The 17,840-nt window shown below is 42.1% G+C and overlaps 1 protein-coding gene across 2 annotated transcripts in view; it reads right to left on the bottom strand.

Annotated features, from left to right (window-relative positions):
• COPG2 (coat protein complex I subunit gamma 2) overlaps window positions 1-17,837 on the bottom strand; it is a 33,851-nt gene extending 16,014 nt beyond the window's left edge. Inside the window, exons 1-14 of one of the 2 annotated variants that reach the window (XR_015286015.1) lie at window positions 17,653-17,772; window positions 16,767-16,819; window positions 16,207-16,287; window positions 15,893-15,964; window positions 14,490-14,569; window positions 13,761-13,836; window positions 12,429-12,521; window positions 11,763-11,849; window positions 10,589-10,746; window positions 7,576-7,709; window positions 6,856-6,923; window positions 6,198-6,386; window positions 4,948-5,043; window positions 1,867-2,110 (exon numbers count right to left, since the gene is read on the bottom strand). Coding sequence is in view for 1 of the 2 variants with exons in the window: in XM_086886303.1 (XP_086742429.1) it covers window positions 1,867-2,110; window positions 4,948-5,043; window positions 6,198-6,386; window positions 6,856-6,923; window positions 7,576-7,709; window positions 10,589-10,746; window positions 11,763-11,849; window positions 12,429-12,521; window positions 13,761-13,836; window positions 14,490-14,569; window positions 15,893-15,964; window positions 16,207-16,287; window positions 16,767-16,819; window positions 17,653-17,689 (1,468 nt within the window). In the remaining variant the exon portion in view is untranslated. Of the gene's footprint in view, window positions 1-1,866; window positions 2,111-4,947; window positions 5,044-6,197; window positions 6,387-6,855; window positions 6,924-7,575; window positions 7,710-10,588; window positions 10,747-11,762; window positions 11,850-12,428; window positions 12,522-13,760; window positions 13,837-14,489; window positions 14,570-15,892; window positions 15,965-16,206; window positions 16,288-16,766; window positions 16,820-17,652 lie in introns of both variants that reach the window. The other variant, XM_086886303.1, reaches the window with a different exon arrangement.
• Window positions 17,838-17,840: the final 3 nt, after the last annotated feature.

The raw sequence follows: 17,840 nt of genomic DNA on the forward strand, positions 1-17,840 counted from the left end.
GAACCCCACTCACCAGCCCTGACAGCCTCGTTCTCCAGCACCACCCTGAATGCCCCCAAATAAAAACCCTCTTTTATATTATAATATTATATCGTATTTTCTATTATCTCCTTACTAAAATGATCTCAAATTTCATTTCCAGGTTGAGAACCCCACTCACCAGCCCTGACAGCCTCGTTCTCCAGCACCACCCAAATAAAAACCATTTTTTACATTCTCTCCTTCCTAAAACCATCTCAAATTTCATTTCCAGGATGAGAAGAACCCCACTCACCAGCCCTGACAGCCTCGTTCTCCAGCACCACCCAAATAAAAACCATTTTTTCTATTTCATCCTTCCTAAAACCATCTCAAATTCCATTTCCAGTTTGAGAACCCCACTCACCAGCCCTGACAGCCTCATTCTCCAGCACTACCCTGAAGGTCCCCAAATAAAATCCCACTCTCACATTCCCTCCTTCCTAAAACCATCTCAAATTTCATTTCCAGTTTGAGAAGAACCCCACCCACCAGCCCTGACAGCCTCGTTCTCCAGCACCACTCAAATAAAAACCATTTTTTCCTATTTCCTCCTTCATAAAACCATCTCAAATTTCATTTCCAGGTTGAGGAGAAGTCAAGAAACCAGAATTCCAGCCTGGAGCTGCACACACCAGTCCCCAAATAAAAACCCTCTTTTGTATTATAATATTATATTTTCTATTACCTGCTTCCTAAAATGATCTCAAATTCCATTTCCAGTTTGAGATCCCCACTCACCAGCCCTGACAGCCTCGTTCTCCAGCACCATCCAAATAAAAACCATTTTTTATATTTCCTGCTTCCTAAAACCATCTCAAATTTCATTTCCAGGATGAGAAGAACCCCACTCACCAGCCCTGACAGCCTCGTTCTCCAGCACCACCCAAATAAAAACCATTTTTTACATTCTCTCCTTCCTAAAACCATCTCAAATTCCATTTCCAGGTTGAGAACCCCACTCACCAGCCCTGACAGCCTCGTTCTCCAGCACCACCCTGAATGCCCCCAAATAAAAACCCTCTTTTATATTATAATATTATATCGTATTTTCTATTATCTCCTTACTAAAATGATCTCAAATTTCATTTCCAGGATGAGAAGAACCCCACTCACCAGCCCTGACAGCCTCATTCTCCAGCACCACCCAAATAAAAACCATTTTTTCCTATTTCCTCCTTCCTAAAACCATCTCAAATTTCATTTCCAGGTTGAGGAGAAGTCAAGAAACCAGAATTCCAGCCTGGAGCTGCACTCACCAGTCCCCAAATAAAAACCCTCTTTTGTATTATAATATTATATTTTCTATTACCTGCTTCCTAAAATGATCTCAAATTCCATTTCCAGGTTGAGAACCCCACTCACCAGCCCTGACAGCCTCGTTCTCCAGCACCACCCAGATAAAATCCCACTCTCACATTCCCTCCTTCCTAAAACCATCTCAAATTCCATTTCCAGGTTGAGATCCCCACTCACCAGCCCTGACAGCCTCGTTCTCCACCACCACCCAAATAAAAACCATTTTTTACATTCCCTCCTTCCTAAAACCATCTCAAATTTCATTTCCAGGTTGAGAACCCCACTCACCAGCCCTGACAGCCTCGTTCTCCAGCACCACCCTGAATGCCCCCAAATAAAAACCCTCTTTTATATTATAATATTATATCGTATTTTCTATTATCTCCTTACTAAAATGATCTCAAATTTCATTTCCAGGATGAGAAGAACCCCACTCACCAGCCCTGACAGCCTCGTTCTCCAGCACCATCCAAATAAAAACCATTTTTTACATTCTCTCCTTCCTAAAACCATCTCAAATTCCATTTCCAGTTTGAGATCCCCACTCACCAGCCCTGACAGCCTCGTTCTCCAGCACCACCCTGTTGAAGATGAAGCGGATGTACTTGGAGGGTGCCGGGGTCCTGGGCCCCTCCTTGCCCAGCAGGTGCAGGATTTTGGTGGCCAGCACTGTGTGCTCGCAGTCCTCGATGAACTCGCACAGGTGAGCCAAGCCCGACTCTTTGCTCTCGGGGTTCTCCTCGATGATGCCGATGATACAATCCACGATGGCTCGCTTGTACTCGAAGCCACCCTGCAGGAGGGAAAATTGGGGGATGGTGAGGCTCGTCCTCACCTTTCAGGGATTGATTCTCGTGGGGAAAACGAGATGTTGTTGTTGTTGGAGTCTGAGACACAGAGTGTGAGCCCTTGTCTCTGATGCTTAACACGGAATTTCACACAACATGAAATTTATGGGAGTGTTTTCATGGTGATACACAAAAACAACTGTTAAAGTGAGATAGAAAAGCTAAAAGTGTGAGTGTGTAAATTAGAAAGTTTTCTTAAGTCACTGAGTGAAAAAGTTAAAGTTTAAACCAGTTTAAAAACCAGAAGACAAGATGGAAGATTTAGAATGTTGTTTCTTTTCCTCCTTCTTAATTTTCTTCTTCTCGTGGTTTTTGGGTAATTGCAGGTGATTGGACAGAAAATGTCACAGTGCAGCACACAGGTGATGGGTCATTGAGTCATTAAGAAAAATAATTAACGTGTCTGTTGTTAATTGGATAAAAATAAGTATAAAGATAAAAGAACTGCATAGTTCAGGGCCATTTTGTGCCCTGAAATGAGCCAAAGAGACAAGATGAATTAAACTTGTGCAGAAAGTCTGGAGAGACCTGCCAAGTTTTGTGATAACATCCTAATTAACACAAGAGCAACAAGATCCTAACGAGCTCTGGAGTTTTCTTCTGACCCAGAGAACTGAGATAAATAAATCCCCTTGAATATCCCCAAAGAGCTCAGCTCAGAGGAGGAGACTGAGAAATCCAGGAGTAGAAAAAAAAATACAGAAGAAGTGCAGCAGAATGAGAAAAAGAAACTAAAAAGAATTTTTAAAAAAAGTTTCAGTTTTGGTGGTTTTTTTTTTGAATTATTACTACTTGTTGCTGGTGGTTTTTGGTTTCTTCAGGATTTTTTTTCAGGGAAACAAAACTTCTTGTTTTTCATATTTATTCATATATAATCAAGAGATTTGGTAGCTTTTCCCCAGACCCTTTTTGCTCAAGTTCAACCCCCAAAGCACAAAATGGCCCCAAATTACACAGTTCTTTTATATTTATACTTATTCTTACTTAATTAACAATAGACACGTAAATTATTTTTCTTAATGACCTAATGATTCATCACCTGTGTGCTGCACTGTGACATTTTTTATCCAATCACCTGCAATTATCCAAAAACCTCTAGAAGAAAATGAAGAAGGAAAAGAGACAACACCTTAAATTTTCTATCTTGTCTTCTATTTTCTAAATTAGTTTAACTTTTTCACTCAGTGACTTAAGAAAACTTTAATTTACACACTCACACTTTCAGCTTTTCTATCTTTAACAGTTGTTTTCGTGTAACACCATGAAAACACTCCCATAAATTTCATGTTGTGTGAAATTCAGTGTTTTTCTGGATGTCAGCCATAAGATTCCTCAGATTCCAACACGAGATTTTGTACAAATTGGGGTAAAAAAAAGGTGGATTGGGTGATCTCACAGGGCATTAACGATGCCTTAGGATTTGAGATTTGTTTTTTGAGGGGTCAGGCTCTTTCTCCAGGCAGCGCTGACAGCCTCAGGCTGCACCAAGGGAAATACAGGCTGGGTTTAGGAAATTAGGGAGAAGATTTTTACAGAAAGAGTGATAAAATAGTGGAATTTTCTGTCTGGGGAGGTGGTGGAGTCACCACCCCTGGAAGTGTTTAAAAAAGCCTGGATGTGGCACTGGGTGCCGTGGTTTGGTTGAGGGGTTGGGGCTGGGTTGGACTCGATCTTGGAGGTCTTTTCCAACCTGGTGATTCTGTGATTTTAACTTTTATATTTTTCAGATCCTGCACTGCTTTAGTGTATAACTCAAACTCCATAGCCTGTCAGCTGCTGTTCTCCTGTTTTACCCAGACAAAACAATTCCTCTCTAGGCCTGAAACTCAAGGACACCTCACAGCCTCAGGCCCCGAGAGATGTAAACAAAAGTGAACTGGGGGGGAAACTTGGAGTAAATTACTTCATCACCTGAAGCTGTAATTAGAGGATTAACCCCTGATATGTAAATGAACCAAACCTACAAGTGTGTGCAAAACTCGTGACCATCGTCCATCCTGGCTGCAGCCTCTGGAGGGATTCTGACTGCCCCAGGTGTGATGCCTTAAGCTTTGGCTTTTGAATTTTCCAGATCCTGCGCTGCTTTAGCGCGTAACTCTGAGCTTCACAAAGTGTCAGCGAGTTCTCCTCGCAGCTCAGACACAACAATCAAACAGATTTTCAAGATACAACAAATTATCAGATACAACAATCCTGTCCCAGCCCCAGAACCAAGGAGTTGCTGCAGCTTCGGGCACAGAAAGTTTAACCAGCAGTGAATTGATGGAGCAGGCAGGGATGATGGGGATTCATTAACTGAAGCTGTAATTAGACAATTAACCCCGATATGGAAATGGACCAGAAGTTATAAAAGTGTGAAATTCGTGACTCTGAGTCCACCTTGGGTGGAGCCTCGGCCGCGCTCCTGCACTGCCCAAGGTGCCACCTTTAATAAATCCCAATTTTATTCCTTTAACTCTGCCCAGCCTCTGCTCCAGGGAGCCTCTCACAGCATCAGGTGATAAAATAAACACCCATTTTATTCTCTTAATCAGCCTCTGCTCCAGGGAGCCTCTCACAGCATCAGGGGATAAAATAAACACCCATTTTATTCTCTTAATCAGCCTCTGCTCCAGGCTGACACTCCAAGGCATCACCAAATCCTGAGCATTTCACACAGACCTGACCCCACCAGGTACTGGAATCACTCAGCCCCATCTCTCCCTGTACCCACTGCCAGAAGAGACCCTTCCCATCACCAAGCAGGTCCAAAATCCGTCCCTGGAGCGAGTGTCCCACGTACATCATCCCTGAGCATGTTGGAGAGGAAGGTCATCATCACGCTGTGCTTCCGAGGGTACTTCTGGCACAGGGCACTGATGGCCTGCACGACCACAACCTGCAGGAAAACACACAAGGATGGGGGTGACCTGCTGATCTTCCTAGGAAAAATGTAGATTTTTTATCTCCTGCTGTCACTTTGATTGATAAAATCCATGGATAAGGATAAAAATCAGGGTGGGAGTGGAATGATTTTGTGCCAGGGTGATGCAAGGCCTGGCTCCACAAAAAAAATGGGATTTAGGGTGGAATGTTTTAACTCAAAGCTTTTTCTTTTCCTTTTCTTCCTTTCCTTACCTCTCCTCTTTCCTCTCTCCTTTCCTTTCTTCCTTTCCTCCTTCCCTCTTTCCTTTCCTCCTTCCCTCTTTCCTTTCCTCCTTCCCTCTTTCCTTTCCTCCTTCCCTCCTCTCTTTTCCTTTCTTCCTTCCCTTCCCTCTTTTCCTTTCCTCCTTTCCTTCCCTTCCCTCTTTCCTTTCTTCCTTTCCTCTTTTCCTTTCCTCCTTTCCTTTCTTCCTTTCCTTTCCCTTCCTTTCCTCTTCCTTATCAGGATCCAATTTCAATTCTTGTCATTAAAACTCTTCACAATTTCAAACTCACCTGATGCTAATAATTCTCATAAAAACAAAGACTTAAGACCACTTTCAGCATGCTGATTTCGCAGAGCTCTGTTCCTCACGACGTAACTGAACAACAGAACCATCCTGAACCGATTCATTACCACTTTAACCACTAGAAAACTTACAAATTAGGTAGAAATTTATAATTAGCACAGCTTCCTACCCATGCATCAAGACTGATGTGATATAAACTCAAAAAAAAGAACATTTAAAACCCTTCTTCCTCTCTAAAACAACCAGAAGGAAGTACAAGATTTGCAGGATATTTGCACAGGAAGCAGGAATGCACTAAATGATATTTTTCTTTTCTTGAAGCGGTGGCAGGAAGGCTAGGATATTTTTATCTATAATACTCAGGATAATATCATAATCACAATAAAACAATAAAAAACAATAAAAAAACCAATAAAACAATCAGGATATATTTTTCACCCAGGATATTTTCACAGCTGGAAAGCACCTCCTGAATTTTACCCCGCCAGACGAAACCACCGAAGCGTCGACAAACAAAAACTCCATTAAAATAAAAAACAACAAACCAAAAAATGGGAGAAAAAAAACCAAAACCCTGCAGCTGGGAAGAGCAGAGACACACCTTAAACTCATCTGAGATTTCTGAGACGAAGGAGGAGATCTGTTTCATCAGCCTGTCCACGCTGCTCTCACTGCCCGTCTTCAGCAGCGTGGTGATGGCCAGCGTGGCGATGCTCCGGTTGGAATCCGTGATCAGGTTTTCCAGGTCCAGGTTGCAGGCTGTGACTGCAGATGGATGTTTCATGGCCACCTGCAAGGAATGCAATCCCAAAATTATGTGGGAGTTGTAGCATCCCGGAGTTGGAAGCGTTGGGAGCTCAGGGATTTTGGGTGCGGGGCTTTAAATTCATTTTAAATTCATTTTAAATTCATTTTAAATTCATTTTCTGGTGGGTTTGACAGTCAGGAGTTTTTGGTGTTGTGTTGTGCAGCTCTGAAATCAGAATATTTCCTTCATGTGGATTTTGTAATATTAAATATCCAAGATTCCAGCTGAAAGCTCACAGATTATCAATCTACAGCCATCCAGAAATGAGCAAGCACAGCCTGAACAGCAGGGAAGATTTCTGCTCCACCAGGAAATCCAGCATGGAAAAACCAATTCCCCAGCACTGGAATAATTCCAAATAAAATCATCCCAAGGACAGCTTGAGGTAACACATCATCAGGCACTGATCTCAGAAAATGAAGGTTTTGTTTGGAGGTTTTGAAGCACTCACTTTATTGAGGGTCCGGACGGCTGCGTAACGCAGGACGGGTTTGGGGGAGCTGCAGAAAAGCTGCAAAACTGGGGAAGAAAAATAATCAACAAACCAACCCAAAAAACAACAAAAGATATGGTTTCTTTCAAAGAGTAGAAAATTTAATATATCTCAACTATCCAACTATGTATTGCTAAATATTCATGCAGCTCGTAATTGATCAGGAGGTTCACATAGGTTAGAAATAAACTCCTGGGGTTTTATCTCACTTTTTAATCCCACTTTTTTGGGTTTTATACCGTTGGCTCTACATTCCAGCTGGAGGAGAGATTTTCCAGAGGAAATGTGGTTGTTCCATCCCTGGAAATGTCCAAGGACAGGTTGGAGAAGGCTTTGGAGCAGCCTGGGACAGTGGGAGATGTCCCTGCCCACGGCAGGGGGTGGCACTGGATGGGCTTGAAGGTTTTTTCTGATCCCAACCATTCCATGATTCCCTCCCATCCCAAATTCCTGCAGCTGGATGAAGACAAGCATCACCTCGTGCCACCTCTGCTTTCATTCATCAAAACCTCTGGATGGAAAAGGGATCTCATCCAGAAACTCTCTAACTTGGGGTTAAATGGCTTTTTAACCCCAGCTCAGCAGGAAATTCAGGCTTTGGAGATTGGAATTCTGCTGGATTTTCTCTCAATTTCTTTATTCCAGCTGTTTTCAGGGCTCCAAAGGGCAGTGACCAACCTGAGACAGCAGGTGCCAGCTCCCTGGCAGTGCAGTTTGGCAGGTGGATGATGGCAGAGGCAGCCTCATAAATCACCATCTCGTGCTTGTTCCGCAGGCAGCTCTCGATGAAGTCGAACAGGGGACTTTCGTGGCTGCAAACACAACAATCCCAGGAATTTAGGCTGGAAAAATCCTCTTAAGTTCAAGTCTAAGACAGCCATGACTACAAACACAACAATCCCAGGATCTTCTAGGTTGGAAAATCCCATTAAGATCGAGTTTAAGACTTTTCTGACTACAAACACAACAAACCCAGGATCTTTTAGGTTGGAAAAATCCCTCTAAGATCCAGTCCAAGACTTTCCTGGCTACAAATACAATCCCAGGATCTGCAAAAAGACTTTAAAATGCAGTCCAAGACTTTTCTGACTACAAATACAATGATCCCAGCATCTTCTAGGTTCGAAAATCCCATTAAGATCGAGTTTTAGACCCCTCTGGCTACAAACACAACAATCCCAGGATCTCTTAGGCTGGAAAAATCCCATTAAGATCCAGTCCAAGACTTTCCTGGCTACAAACACAACAATCACAGGATCCTTTAGGCTGGAAAATCCCTTTAAGATCCAGTCCAAGATTTTTCTGACTACAAACACAATGACCCCAGGATCTTTCAGGTTGGAAAAAGCCTTTAAGATCAAGTTCAAGACTTTCATGGCTGCAAACAACAATCCCAGGATTTTAGGCTGGAAAAATCCTCTTAAGTTCAAGTCTAAGACAGCCAGGACTACAAACACAACAATCCCAGGATCCTTTAGGTTGGAAAAAGCCTTTAAAATGCAGTCCAAGAGCTTTTTGACTACAAACACAACGATCCCAGGGTCTTCTAGGTTGGAAAATTCCCTTTAAGATCCAGTCCAAGACCTTTCTGACTACAAACACAATGATCTCAGGATCTCTTAGGCTGGAAAAATCCCTTTAAGATCGAGTTTAAGACATTCATGGCTGCAAACACAACAATCCCAGGATTTTAGGCTGGAAAAATCCTCTTAAGTTCAAGTCTAAGACAGCCAGGACTACAAACACAACAATCCCAGGATCTTCTAGGTTGGAAAATCCCGTTAAGATCGAGTTCAAGACTTTTCTGGCTACAAACACAATGATCCCAGGATCTCTTAGGCTGGAAAAATCCCTTTAAAATGCAGTCCAAGACTTTCCTGGCTACAAACACAACAAACCCAGGATCCTTTACGTTGGAAAAATCCCTCTAAGATCCAGTCCAAGACTTTCCTGGCTACAAATACAATCCCAGGATCTGCAAAAAGACTTTAAAATGCAGTCCAAGACTTTTCTGACTACGAATACAATGATCCCAGCATCTTCTAGGTTCGAAAATCCCATTAAGATCGAGTTTTAGACCCCTCTGGCTACAAACACAACAATCCCAGGATCTCTTAGGCTGGAAAAATCCCATTAAGATCCAGTCCAAGACTTTCCTGGCAACAAACACAACAATCACAGGATCCTTTAGGTGGGAAAATCCCTTTAAGATCCAGTCCAAGATTTTTCTGACTACAAACACAATGACCCCAGGATCTTTCAGGTTGGAAAAAGCCTTTAAGATCAAGTTCAAGACTTTCATGGCTGCAAACAACAATCCCAGGATTTTAGGCTGGAAAAATCCTCTTAAGTTCAAGTCTAAGACAGCCAGGACTACAAACACAACAATCCCAGGATCCTTTAGGTTGGAAAAAGCCTTTAAAATGCAGTCCAAGAGCTTTTTGACTACAAACACAACGATCCCAGGGTCTTCTAGGTTGGAAAATTCCCTTTAAGATCCAGTCCAAGACCTTTCTGACTACAAACACAATGATCTCAGGATCTCTTAGGCTGGAAAAATCCCTTTAAGATCGAGTTTAAGACTTTCATGGCTGCAAACACAACAATCCCAGGATCTTTTAGGTTGGAAAAATCCCTTTAAAATCAAGTTCAAGACTTTCCTGGCTATAAACACAACGATCCCAAGATATTCTAGATTGGAAAATCCCTTTAAAATGCAGTCCAAGACCTTTCTGACTACAAACACAACAATCCCAGGATCTTCTAGGTTGGAAAAAGCCTTTAAGATCAAGTTCAAGACTTTCATGGCTGCAAACACAACGATCCCAGGATTTTAGGCTGGAAAAATCCTCTTAAGTTCAAGTCTAAAACAGCCAGGACTACAAACACAACAATCCCAGGATCCTTTAGGTTGGAAAAAGCCTTTAAAATGCAGTCCAAGAGCTTTTTGACTACAAACACAACGTTCCCAGGGTCTTCTAGGTTGGAAAATTCCCTTTAAGATCCAGTCCAAGACCTTTCTGACTACAAACACAATGATCTCAGGATCTCTTAGGCTGGAAAAATCCCTTTAAGACCGAGTTTAAGACTTTCATGGCTGCAAACACAACAATCCCAGGATCTTTTAGGTTGGAAAAATCCCTTTAAAATCAAGTTCAAGACTTTCCTGGCTATAAACACAACGATCCCAAGATATTCTAGATTGGAAAATCCCTTTAAAATGCAGACCAAACACAATGATCCCAGGATCTTTTAGGTTGGAAAAAGCCTTTAAGATCAAGTTCAAGATGTGTTTCATGGCTGCAAACACAACGATCCCAGGATTTTAGGCTGGAAAAATCCCTTTAAGTTCAAGTCTAAGACAGCCAGGACTACAAACACAACAATCCCAGGATCTTTTTGGTTGGAAAACCTCTTTGAGTTTGAATCCAAGACTTTCCTGGCTACAAACAAGACCCCAGTATCTTTTAGGCTGGAAAAATCCCTTTAAGATCTAGTCCAAGACTTCCCTGGCTACAAACACAACAATCCCAGGATCTTTTAGGCTGCAAAACCCCTTTAAGATTGATCCCATGCATTATCCCATCCCTACAGTTGTGTCTCTGTGGAGATTTCCACCAAAAAAACCCGCTGCCGTTTCCAAACCTTAATTAATTCCTTTGATTTCAATCCTGCCTCTTTCAATCCTTACCCCTCCTCAGATTCCTTGAGGAGTTTGCTGGCAATCCTGATCAGCATGCAGTAGGCAAATTGGGATTTCAGGCCGGATTTGGTGAATTTGTTCAACATCTTGGAGACAGCCAGGCGGTCGTTTTTCCTAAGGTGATAGAGCAGCCCCAAAGCATGATACTAGGGGATGGGAAACAGAGGGGCAGGCACTGAGTACAGCTGCAAAATCCACATGAAAACATCAAAAGAGGGGTAATTATTGCAGAAATGGGTAATTATTGCTGTTTCCTGGTAGAAATACCTTCTAACCTCAACTGAGCTGAGTTTCCTGACAAGCTGCAAAGTTTCCTTGCCCTCTCTGTCCGCTCTCAACTATTCCTGAAGATCCAAAGAGCCACAAATTAATTGATTTCCTTTTCTCCCCCCCCCATTAAATATCATCACTTCAAAGGTTTCAGCTTTGCACAGTAATTTCTAATTCCAGCATTTTTAATGACCTCCACACCCAGGATATCCCAAGGCCCTGAAATGACAGCTGACCTCACAAAAATCCTTCAGGCCTTTTTTTTTTTTTTGTTGGAAGTACAAAGAAATGTTTTTAGCTCCTTGCCAAGTTATTTTGTTTTTCTTTTCCCCCCATAAAACTGATTAAAAAAAAAAAATAAAACAAATTTCCTGCAAGGTTTAATATAAGCTGCTAAGTGGGCAAGAACAAAGCTGAATTTTTTACAGAATATTTCTGATCACGAGCCTGCAACAGACAGAATAATTCCATTTCCATAAATGTCTGCAACAGCTGTGCAAAAATTTTGCACTTGTGGAGATCTTCATGATATTTGGGTTCACCTTTCGCATCTGGTAAATTTTCTGCCCTCGTTGGGAGGCAGTGAGAGAATTTCCCAAGATTTTTGAGTGCTCTGATTCAAATCCTTTCTGCAACAACCACCGTGGGATGGGCAGCAGCATTCCAACCACCAAAAATTTAGCAGGAAAAAGGGAAGAGAACTCCAAAGTCAGCTCTTAATTAAGAATCTTGTGCTGGCATCATGGAAAAATTCATTATTTTTTTGGAAAAAATGCCCACAAATCACAATTTTTGCCTTTAAAAGATTACACAAAATAAGGTTTTTTTTCTTAAGAACTCACAGAATTCCACTAAGCCCCACCAGAGTTTTTAGAGACAGCCTCAAACACACCTGTACCATGATGTTGTCGCTGGAAGCTGCTTCCTGAGCTTCATTAATCCACCTTTTGACCACATCATAACTGATTTTCATCATGTGCTGTAAAATAAATTGAGATTGGGGACAAGCTCTCAGCAGTTTCCCAGCCACTCTTTATCCCACAACCCTAAAAATTCTGCATTTCCTTCTGTCTCGGTCTCAAATTACCACTCTCCACTTCCATTAATAAAAATATTAATTAATGAGATCTTTCCCAGCCTTTTCTCCTAAAAAAAGGGAGAGGAAATCAGAGTGGATTCCTTCATCTCACCCTCCCGGAGTCTCTGAGCAGAAATAATCCTGGTTTCATTTATCCCCAGATAAATTCACGTTTTACACTGACTGCAGAAATAGGAGCATTTTGCACTAGGCTGCACTAAAAAATTTGCACTAGAAATGATTATGATTGATGTACTCAAATGTTAAGAAAGGAATTTGAGGAGAGAAAGAAAAATCTGGGGGTTTTTTTCTTGTTTTTTGATTATTTTTTTTCATTATATATTTTTTTACTTGTTTTCCAGTCAAACAAAGAGACACCTCAGAGGAAAAAAACAAAACAAAGGCAGCAGATTCACCTTCCCAGCCTTTAAAAAACCACCAGATTTACAAAAATCTGTGAAATTTACCAAATTTACCCACCAAGGAAGACACCAGTGCAGAGCTGGACACGCTGGGGACTTTGTCCACAATGGCCTGTTTCATGTACCTCTCGATGGCCTGGAGCATCGTACCCTGGGAAGGGGAAAACAGGGAAAAAGGGAAGTGTGGATGAGCTGCAGGAAGAGCATAAACACAGCAGAAAGGGAAAAAAAATCCACTTTTAAAGGAGCCTCAGAAAAAAATCTGGAGTTTATTCTGTGAGGTAGGGCTGGTCGTGGAGGGTCAGTGAGAAAATCACCAGCAGGGCAATTCCAGGTCAGAAAGTGGAGCTCCCAAATATTCCAGCTGCATATTCCCAGGGCTCCAGTCCCACAGAACCCCACAGAAATTGCACAGGGCATTGAGCAGAGCAATTCCAGATAGAAACTGGAGCTCCCAAATATTCCAGCTGCACATTCCCAGTGCTCCAGCCCCACAGAACCCCACAGAAATGGCACAGGGCATCGAGCAGAGCAATTCCTGACAGAAACTGGAGCTCCCAAATATTCCAGCTGCACATTCCCAGTGCTCCAGTCCCACAGAAATTGCACAGGGCATCGAGCAGAGCAATTCCTGACAGAAACTGGAGCTCCCAAACATTCCAGCTGCACATTCCCAGGGCTCCAGTGCCACAGAGCTCCTGGAAGTTGCACAGGACATTGAGCAGAGCAATACCAGATCAAAAAGAAGCTCCCAAATATTCCCAGTGCTCCTGGCAACTTCACAGGGCATCAAGCAGAGCAATCCCAGATCAGGAGCTCTCAAATATTCCAGCTGCACATTCCCAGTGCTCCAGACCCACAGAAATGGCACAGGGCATCGAGCAGAGCAATTCCTGACAGAAACTGGAGCTCCCAAACATTCCAGCTGCACATTCCCAGGGCTCCAGTGCCACAGAGCTCCTGGAAGTTGCACAGGACATCAAGCAGAGGAATCCCAGATCACAAAGAAGCTCCCAAATATTCCAGCTGCACATTCCCAGTGCTCCAGCCCCACAGAGCTCCTGGAAATTGTACAGGGCATTGAGCAGAGCAATTCCAGATAGAAACTGGAGCTCCCAAATATTCCAGCTGCAAATTCCCAGTGCTCCAGCCCCACAGAGCTCCTGGAAATTCCACAGGAAATCAAGCAGAGCAATCCCAGATCAGAAACTGGAGCTCCCAAACATTCCAGCTGCACATTCCCAGGGCTCCAGCCCCACAGAAATGGCACAGAGCATCAAGCAGCCCTCCACGAAGCAGCAGTTGCACGACTTCTGTAAAACCCATCCCTCATGAGAGCAGTTTTGGGATTTGAAAGTGAGTTTTGGGATTTGATACCCCGTGTACTCACGTCAGTGATCCTGCACAGAGCTCGGATGGCCGGGCCTCGATAGACATCCTCCTTGCCTGTCATGTCTTTGGTCAAACTGAAACCATCAAAAACATCCTGTGAACACTTGTGCAATATCCCCGCGTCTCAGTCTTTATGTGACATTCACCTCTTTTAGCTGCTCTGGTTCTGCTTAGCAACAACTTCTTAATAATCAGTTTAATTGGAGAGTTATTAACATCAAAACCTGGGGAAATGCAGAGTTATAAAATGCACATAAAATTCGTGGTATTGCCTGGTTTGTTTGGCTCATTCTCTTGCTTGTTCTACAAGGAATTCTGATTTAGAAACAGGGAACAAAGTTCAGTTTGTCACATATTTCTTAAGCTGTTCAGCCATGCAACAACAGATCAAATTTTTCCTCTTGCAACAGCTGCAATGGGTATTTTTGCAGTCAAAAAAATTGAAATTTCAGTGGGAGAATGAACTGGGCTTTGCTCTGCTTTTCTTTAATTGCTCTGACAGCAAAGCCACAGCCCAAGTTACGACAAAACAGGAATTAAAAAAAAAAAAACCCTTAAGATACAAGAAAACAAAGTAACACCCATTTGATAAAGTGAATTTCCCCCCCCCAGAGTGGGAACAAAATAACATTTGAGAGGTGCTGGGTGTCCCAATATCTTTAGGAAACCCCTGGAGCTGTAGTCCCGTTTTCCAGAGGCTGATCCTGGGTTCTGGGGGGTGTCCCACCTGCTGGTGACAATGATGACATCCTCGGAGATATTGGCCATCTCTTTGATTGTGAGGTAACACATCCTTCTGAGGGTTTGCTGTGGAAATGTGCAGAAAATGAGGAAGCTCAGAGGTAATTAGAAGGTTTAAAAGAAAAATAAACCATAAAGATTAAAAGTAAGCTTTTAAACAAAATGTATTCTTTTCAATTCAAAGTTTTAAGTGTAAAATTACATTTCCAATTGGAAGTTTTAAGTGTAAAATTACATATCCAGCAGGGAGTTTGGCTGGATAAGAGCCAAACTCCCTGCTATCAAACAAATCAGAAGAGTAAGACATCAATATTTTCTAAAATAAGAACTAATATAAAAATCTGTGTTAATTATCAAAGAAGTGATGCAGCTCAAAAGCCTCACAATTATCAGCTAAAAGCTTTGGAAATAACTTTGTTATTGTAAAATAAAAATAGAAGCATATATATAAAAATTAAAGAAAAAATATAAATATGGAGTGTTGACATCAGGTCTTTGAAAACAATAAACTTTATATTTTAAATTATATATTTAAAATATATTTTAAAAAATATGTATTTGCAACATATATTTTATATATTTTTCTAATATATATTTTAATATAGACAAAATATTTTAAATTATATATTTAATATTTATTTTATATATATTATATATTTATATATGTTATACATCTTGCATGTTTTATGTAAAATATATATTTTATAAAATATAAATATATTTAAAATATATTTTAATATATAAAATATATTTTTTTTAAAAATCCTTTTTAAAAAATTCTTTTTAAAAATGTGGATATGAGAATCATTCCCAACCCTCTGTACTTCCACAAATTTTATTAAATCTTTGAACAGCTGCACCTCCCTTGGACAAATCTCTAACAAGCAAACCATTTCTAATTAAAATTAACGAGCCCCATCACACTGCTCTGAGCTCTCACACTCTGCAGAAGAGACCACAGGAGGACTTTACACTCTGCTGAGCCCAAAGCTGAATTCCCAAATTCAATTCCCAAACCATTCCATGAGTTTTAGGGGGTTCTCATCCCTTGCCTCAATGAAATCGATCTGCAGGCAGTTTTCAAATTCCGTTTGGAATTAATCAGATGGGTGATTTGCAAGTGGAAGCAACAACCATTAAGTGATGCTGATTTGTAAATTCAGGCTTTGTAATTATCCCCACTTTTACAGCAGTAATTAACTCAGAATCCTCCCCTAACCCACAGAATAACCACATGTTATTATTCAGCCCTTTATTTCCAAACCAGGATTTGCCTGCAGAGCTCTCCCTGTGCAAAGTTTACCTCCCACATCCCAAAAATCCCAAGGGTTTGGCAGTTCCTGCAAGCCCAGACAGAAGCAGGGAGAGGGCAAACCCTTAGTTCCTTACATCATTAGACTGAAACAATCTGGTCATGGCAAAAAAAGCTTCCGTGGCTTCCGTGGTTCCAAAGTGTTCACCCTGGAATTGGCAGAGAGGAAAAAAGAGCATTATCCAGCTCCTTTTTTTTCTAATTCCCTCCCAAACACCAGGAATCTTCCCTTGGAGTCTTCCCTTTCCTTCCCAGGGAATCCACAATTCTAAACTTCCAGAGATGGAATTTTCCCAAGGGGTTTTTCCCCTCTGTGGAAGGAAGAGGTGGGAAACAACTTTGCCACTAAAAAAAATATTAATTCTGGATGGAGAGGGATCCTAAGAGTTACCTGGTTCAGCAGGTACAGGATCTTGGTAAGGATGTGAAGGCATCTTCGTGGGTTTATTGGGGTCTCATTGAAGAGCCGTGCCTGAAAATAAAACAGAAATCCTGCTTGAATATATCCCAATAATAATTATTTCTCTTTCAACATCAAAATTAAATTAATCTGTTTCCAGCCAAGCAAGCTTGTAATTTTTATTTATGTTAAATAGGTGTCTCAGAGAATGTGTTCTTGCATCTTTCAGTTTGCAGCAATCTGAACAAAGCACAAAGAACTCATTTTGCCATCTGGAACGGGCAAAAATGCCTCAAAATAAAACATTTTTTTCTTCAGAAAGAGCCCCCTGAGATGCCACATGTCCACATGGAAGGCAGAAGCCACGTGGCATCTAATGACCCTAAAAAACTCCCTCATTACCTGTGGATAAAATTAATTTCTTTATGTTCCCTGTGATTTTAAATTAATTATATGAATTTAGCCACGCACATTTCTCCGCAAGCGTTCTGCAACACTTCCTGAAGGAAAAGATAATTAATTAAACTGCATTATTCTGTGATTATTCTTACCTCCTGAAGCACAGCGCTCTTCTCCAGGTGCTGGAAAGGATTGGAACCACTACCTGTGGAAAAAGAAACCTCTCAGTTGAGGAAATTAATTCCTCACACACCCCAAAAGGTCACAACGTGCAGAACAGCCCCAAAATTTTACCAAAAAACATTTCTCCTTGAATAACTGATGTTGGCCATCAACAGCTTCGAATCCACTTGCTTAAGTGGTATATTCAGTTATAGAAAGAATAAAGGTAAAAAAAACAAAAGGAGAGGAAGAAGAAAATAGTTTGCTATTTAATTTGCCTTCACATAAAATTATTTCTTTTTTTTCTTTGAGGGATGAAACATCTACACTGAGCAGAGATGGGGATAAAATCCTCTCTGGAAACCAGCTCTGCAAACGGGGAGCAAATCCTTTGGATTTGTCACCAGAAGGGAGAAATACTTTGGCAGTCAGTTCTTACAGCTGAAGCACAAATACCCCTGTATTTGTATTTTATATTTATTGAGCTGTGAGAGAAGAGAGAGCGCAAAATGGAATGGGCTGGGCTGAAAGGAGATTTAAGGATCATTCACTTCCACCTCCTGTCACGAGCAGGGACAGCTTCCACTATCCCAGCTTGCTCCAACCTGGCCTTGGATATTTTCAGGTATCCAGGAGCAACCACAGCTTCTCTGGGAATTCTATTCCAGAGCCTCCCCACCTCAGCATCTCCCTCACCCCCAGCATCCCCTCAGCGCCCTCATCTCCACCCGCGTTCACCTCAGCACCCCCCTCACCTGAACCGCCGCTGTCACCGCAGCAGCCTTCAGCCCCCTCCTCCTCTTCAGCCCCCTCCTCCTCCTCCTCAGCCCCCTCCTCGTCCCAGCTGCCCTTCCCTCACCCCCAGCCCCCCCGTACCGGACTCCTCGTCCTTTTTATCGAACTTCTTGATCATGGCGGCCCCGCTCCCGCTCCCTCAGAGCGCCGCCGCCTCAGCCGCCCCGCCGGAAGCCCCACCCCCCGTCCCGCTCTCTGCCATCTGATTGGGCAGCGGCTCTGTCAATCAATCCCGGCGCCTTCCGCCTCGCCAAGCCACGCCCCCACCA

Source organism: Cyanistes caeruleus, chromosome 4 (genome assembly GCF_971803275.1).
Source record: "Cyanistes caeruleus chromosome 4, bCyaCae1.hap1.1, whole genome shotgun sequence".
In the NCBI taxonomy this organism is placed as follows: Eukaryota; Metazoa; Chordata; class Aves; order Passeriformes; family Paridae; genus Cyanistes; species Cyanistes caeruleus.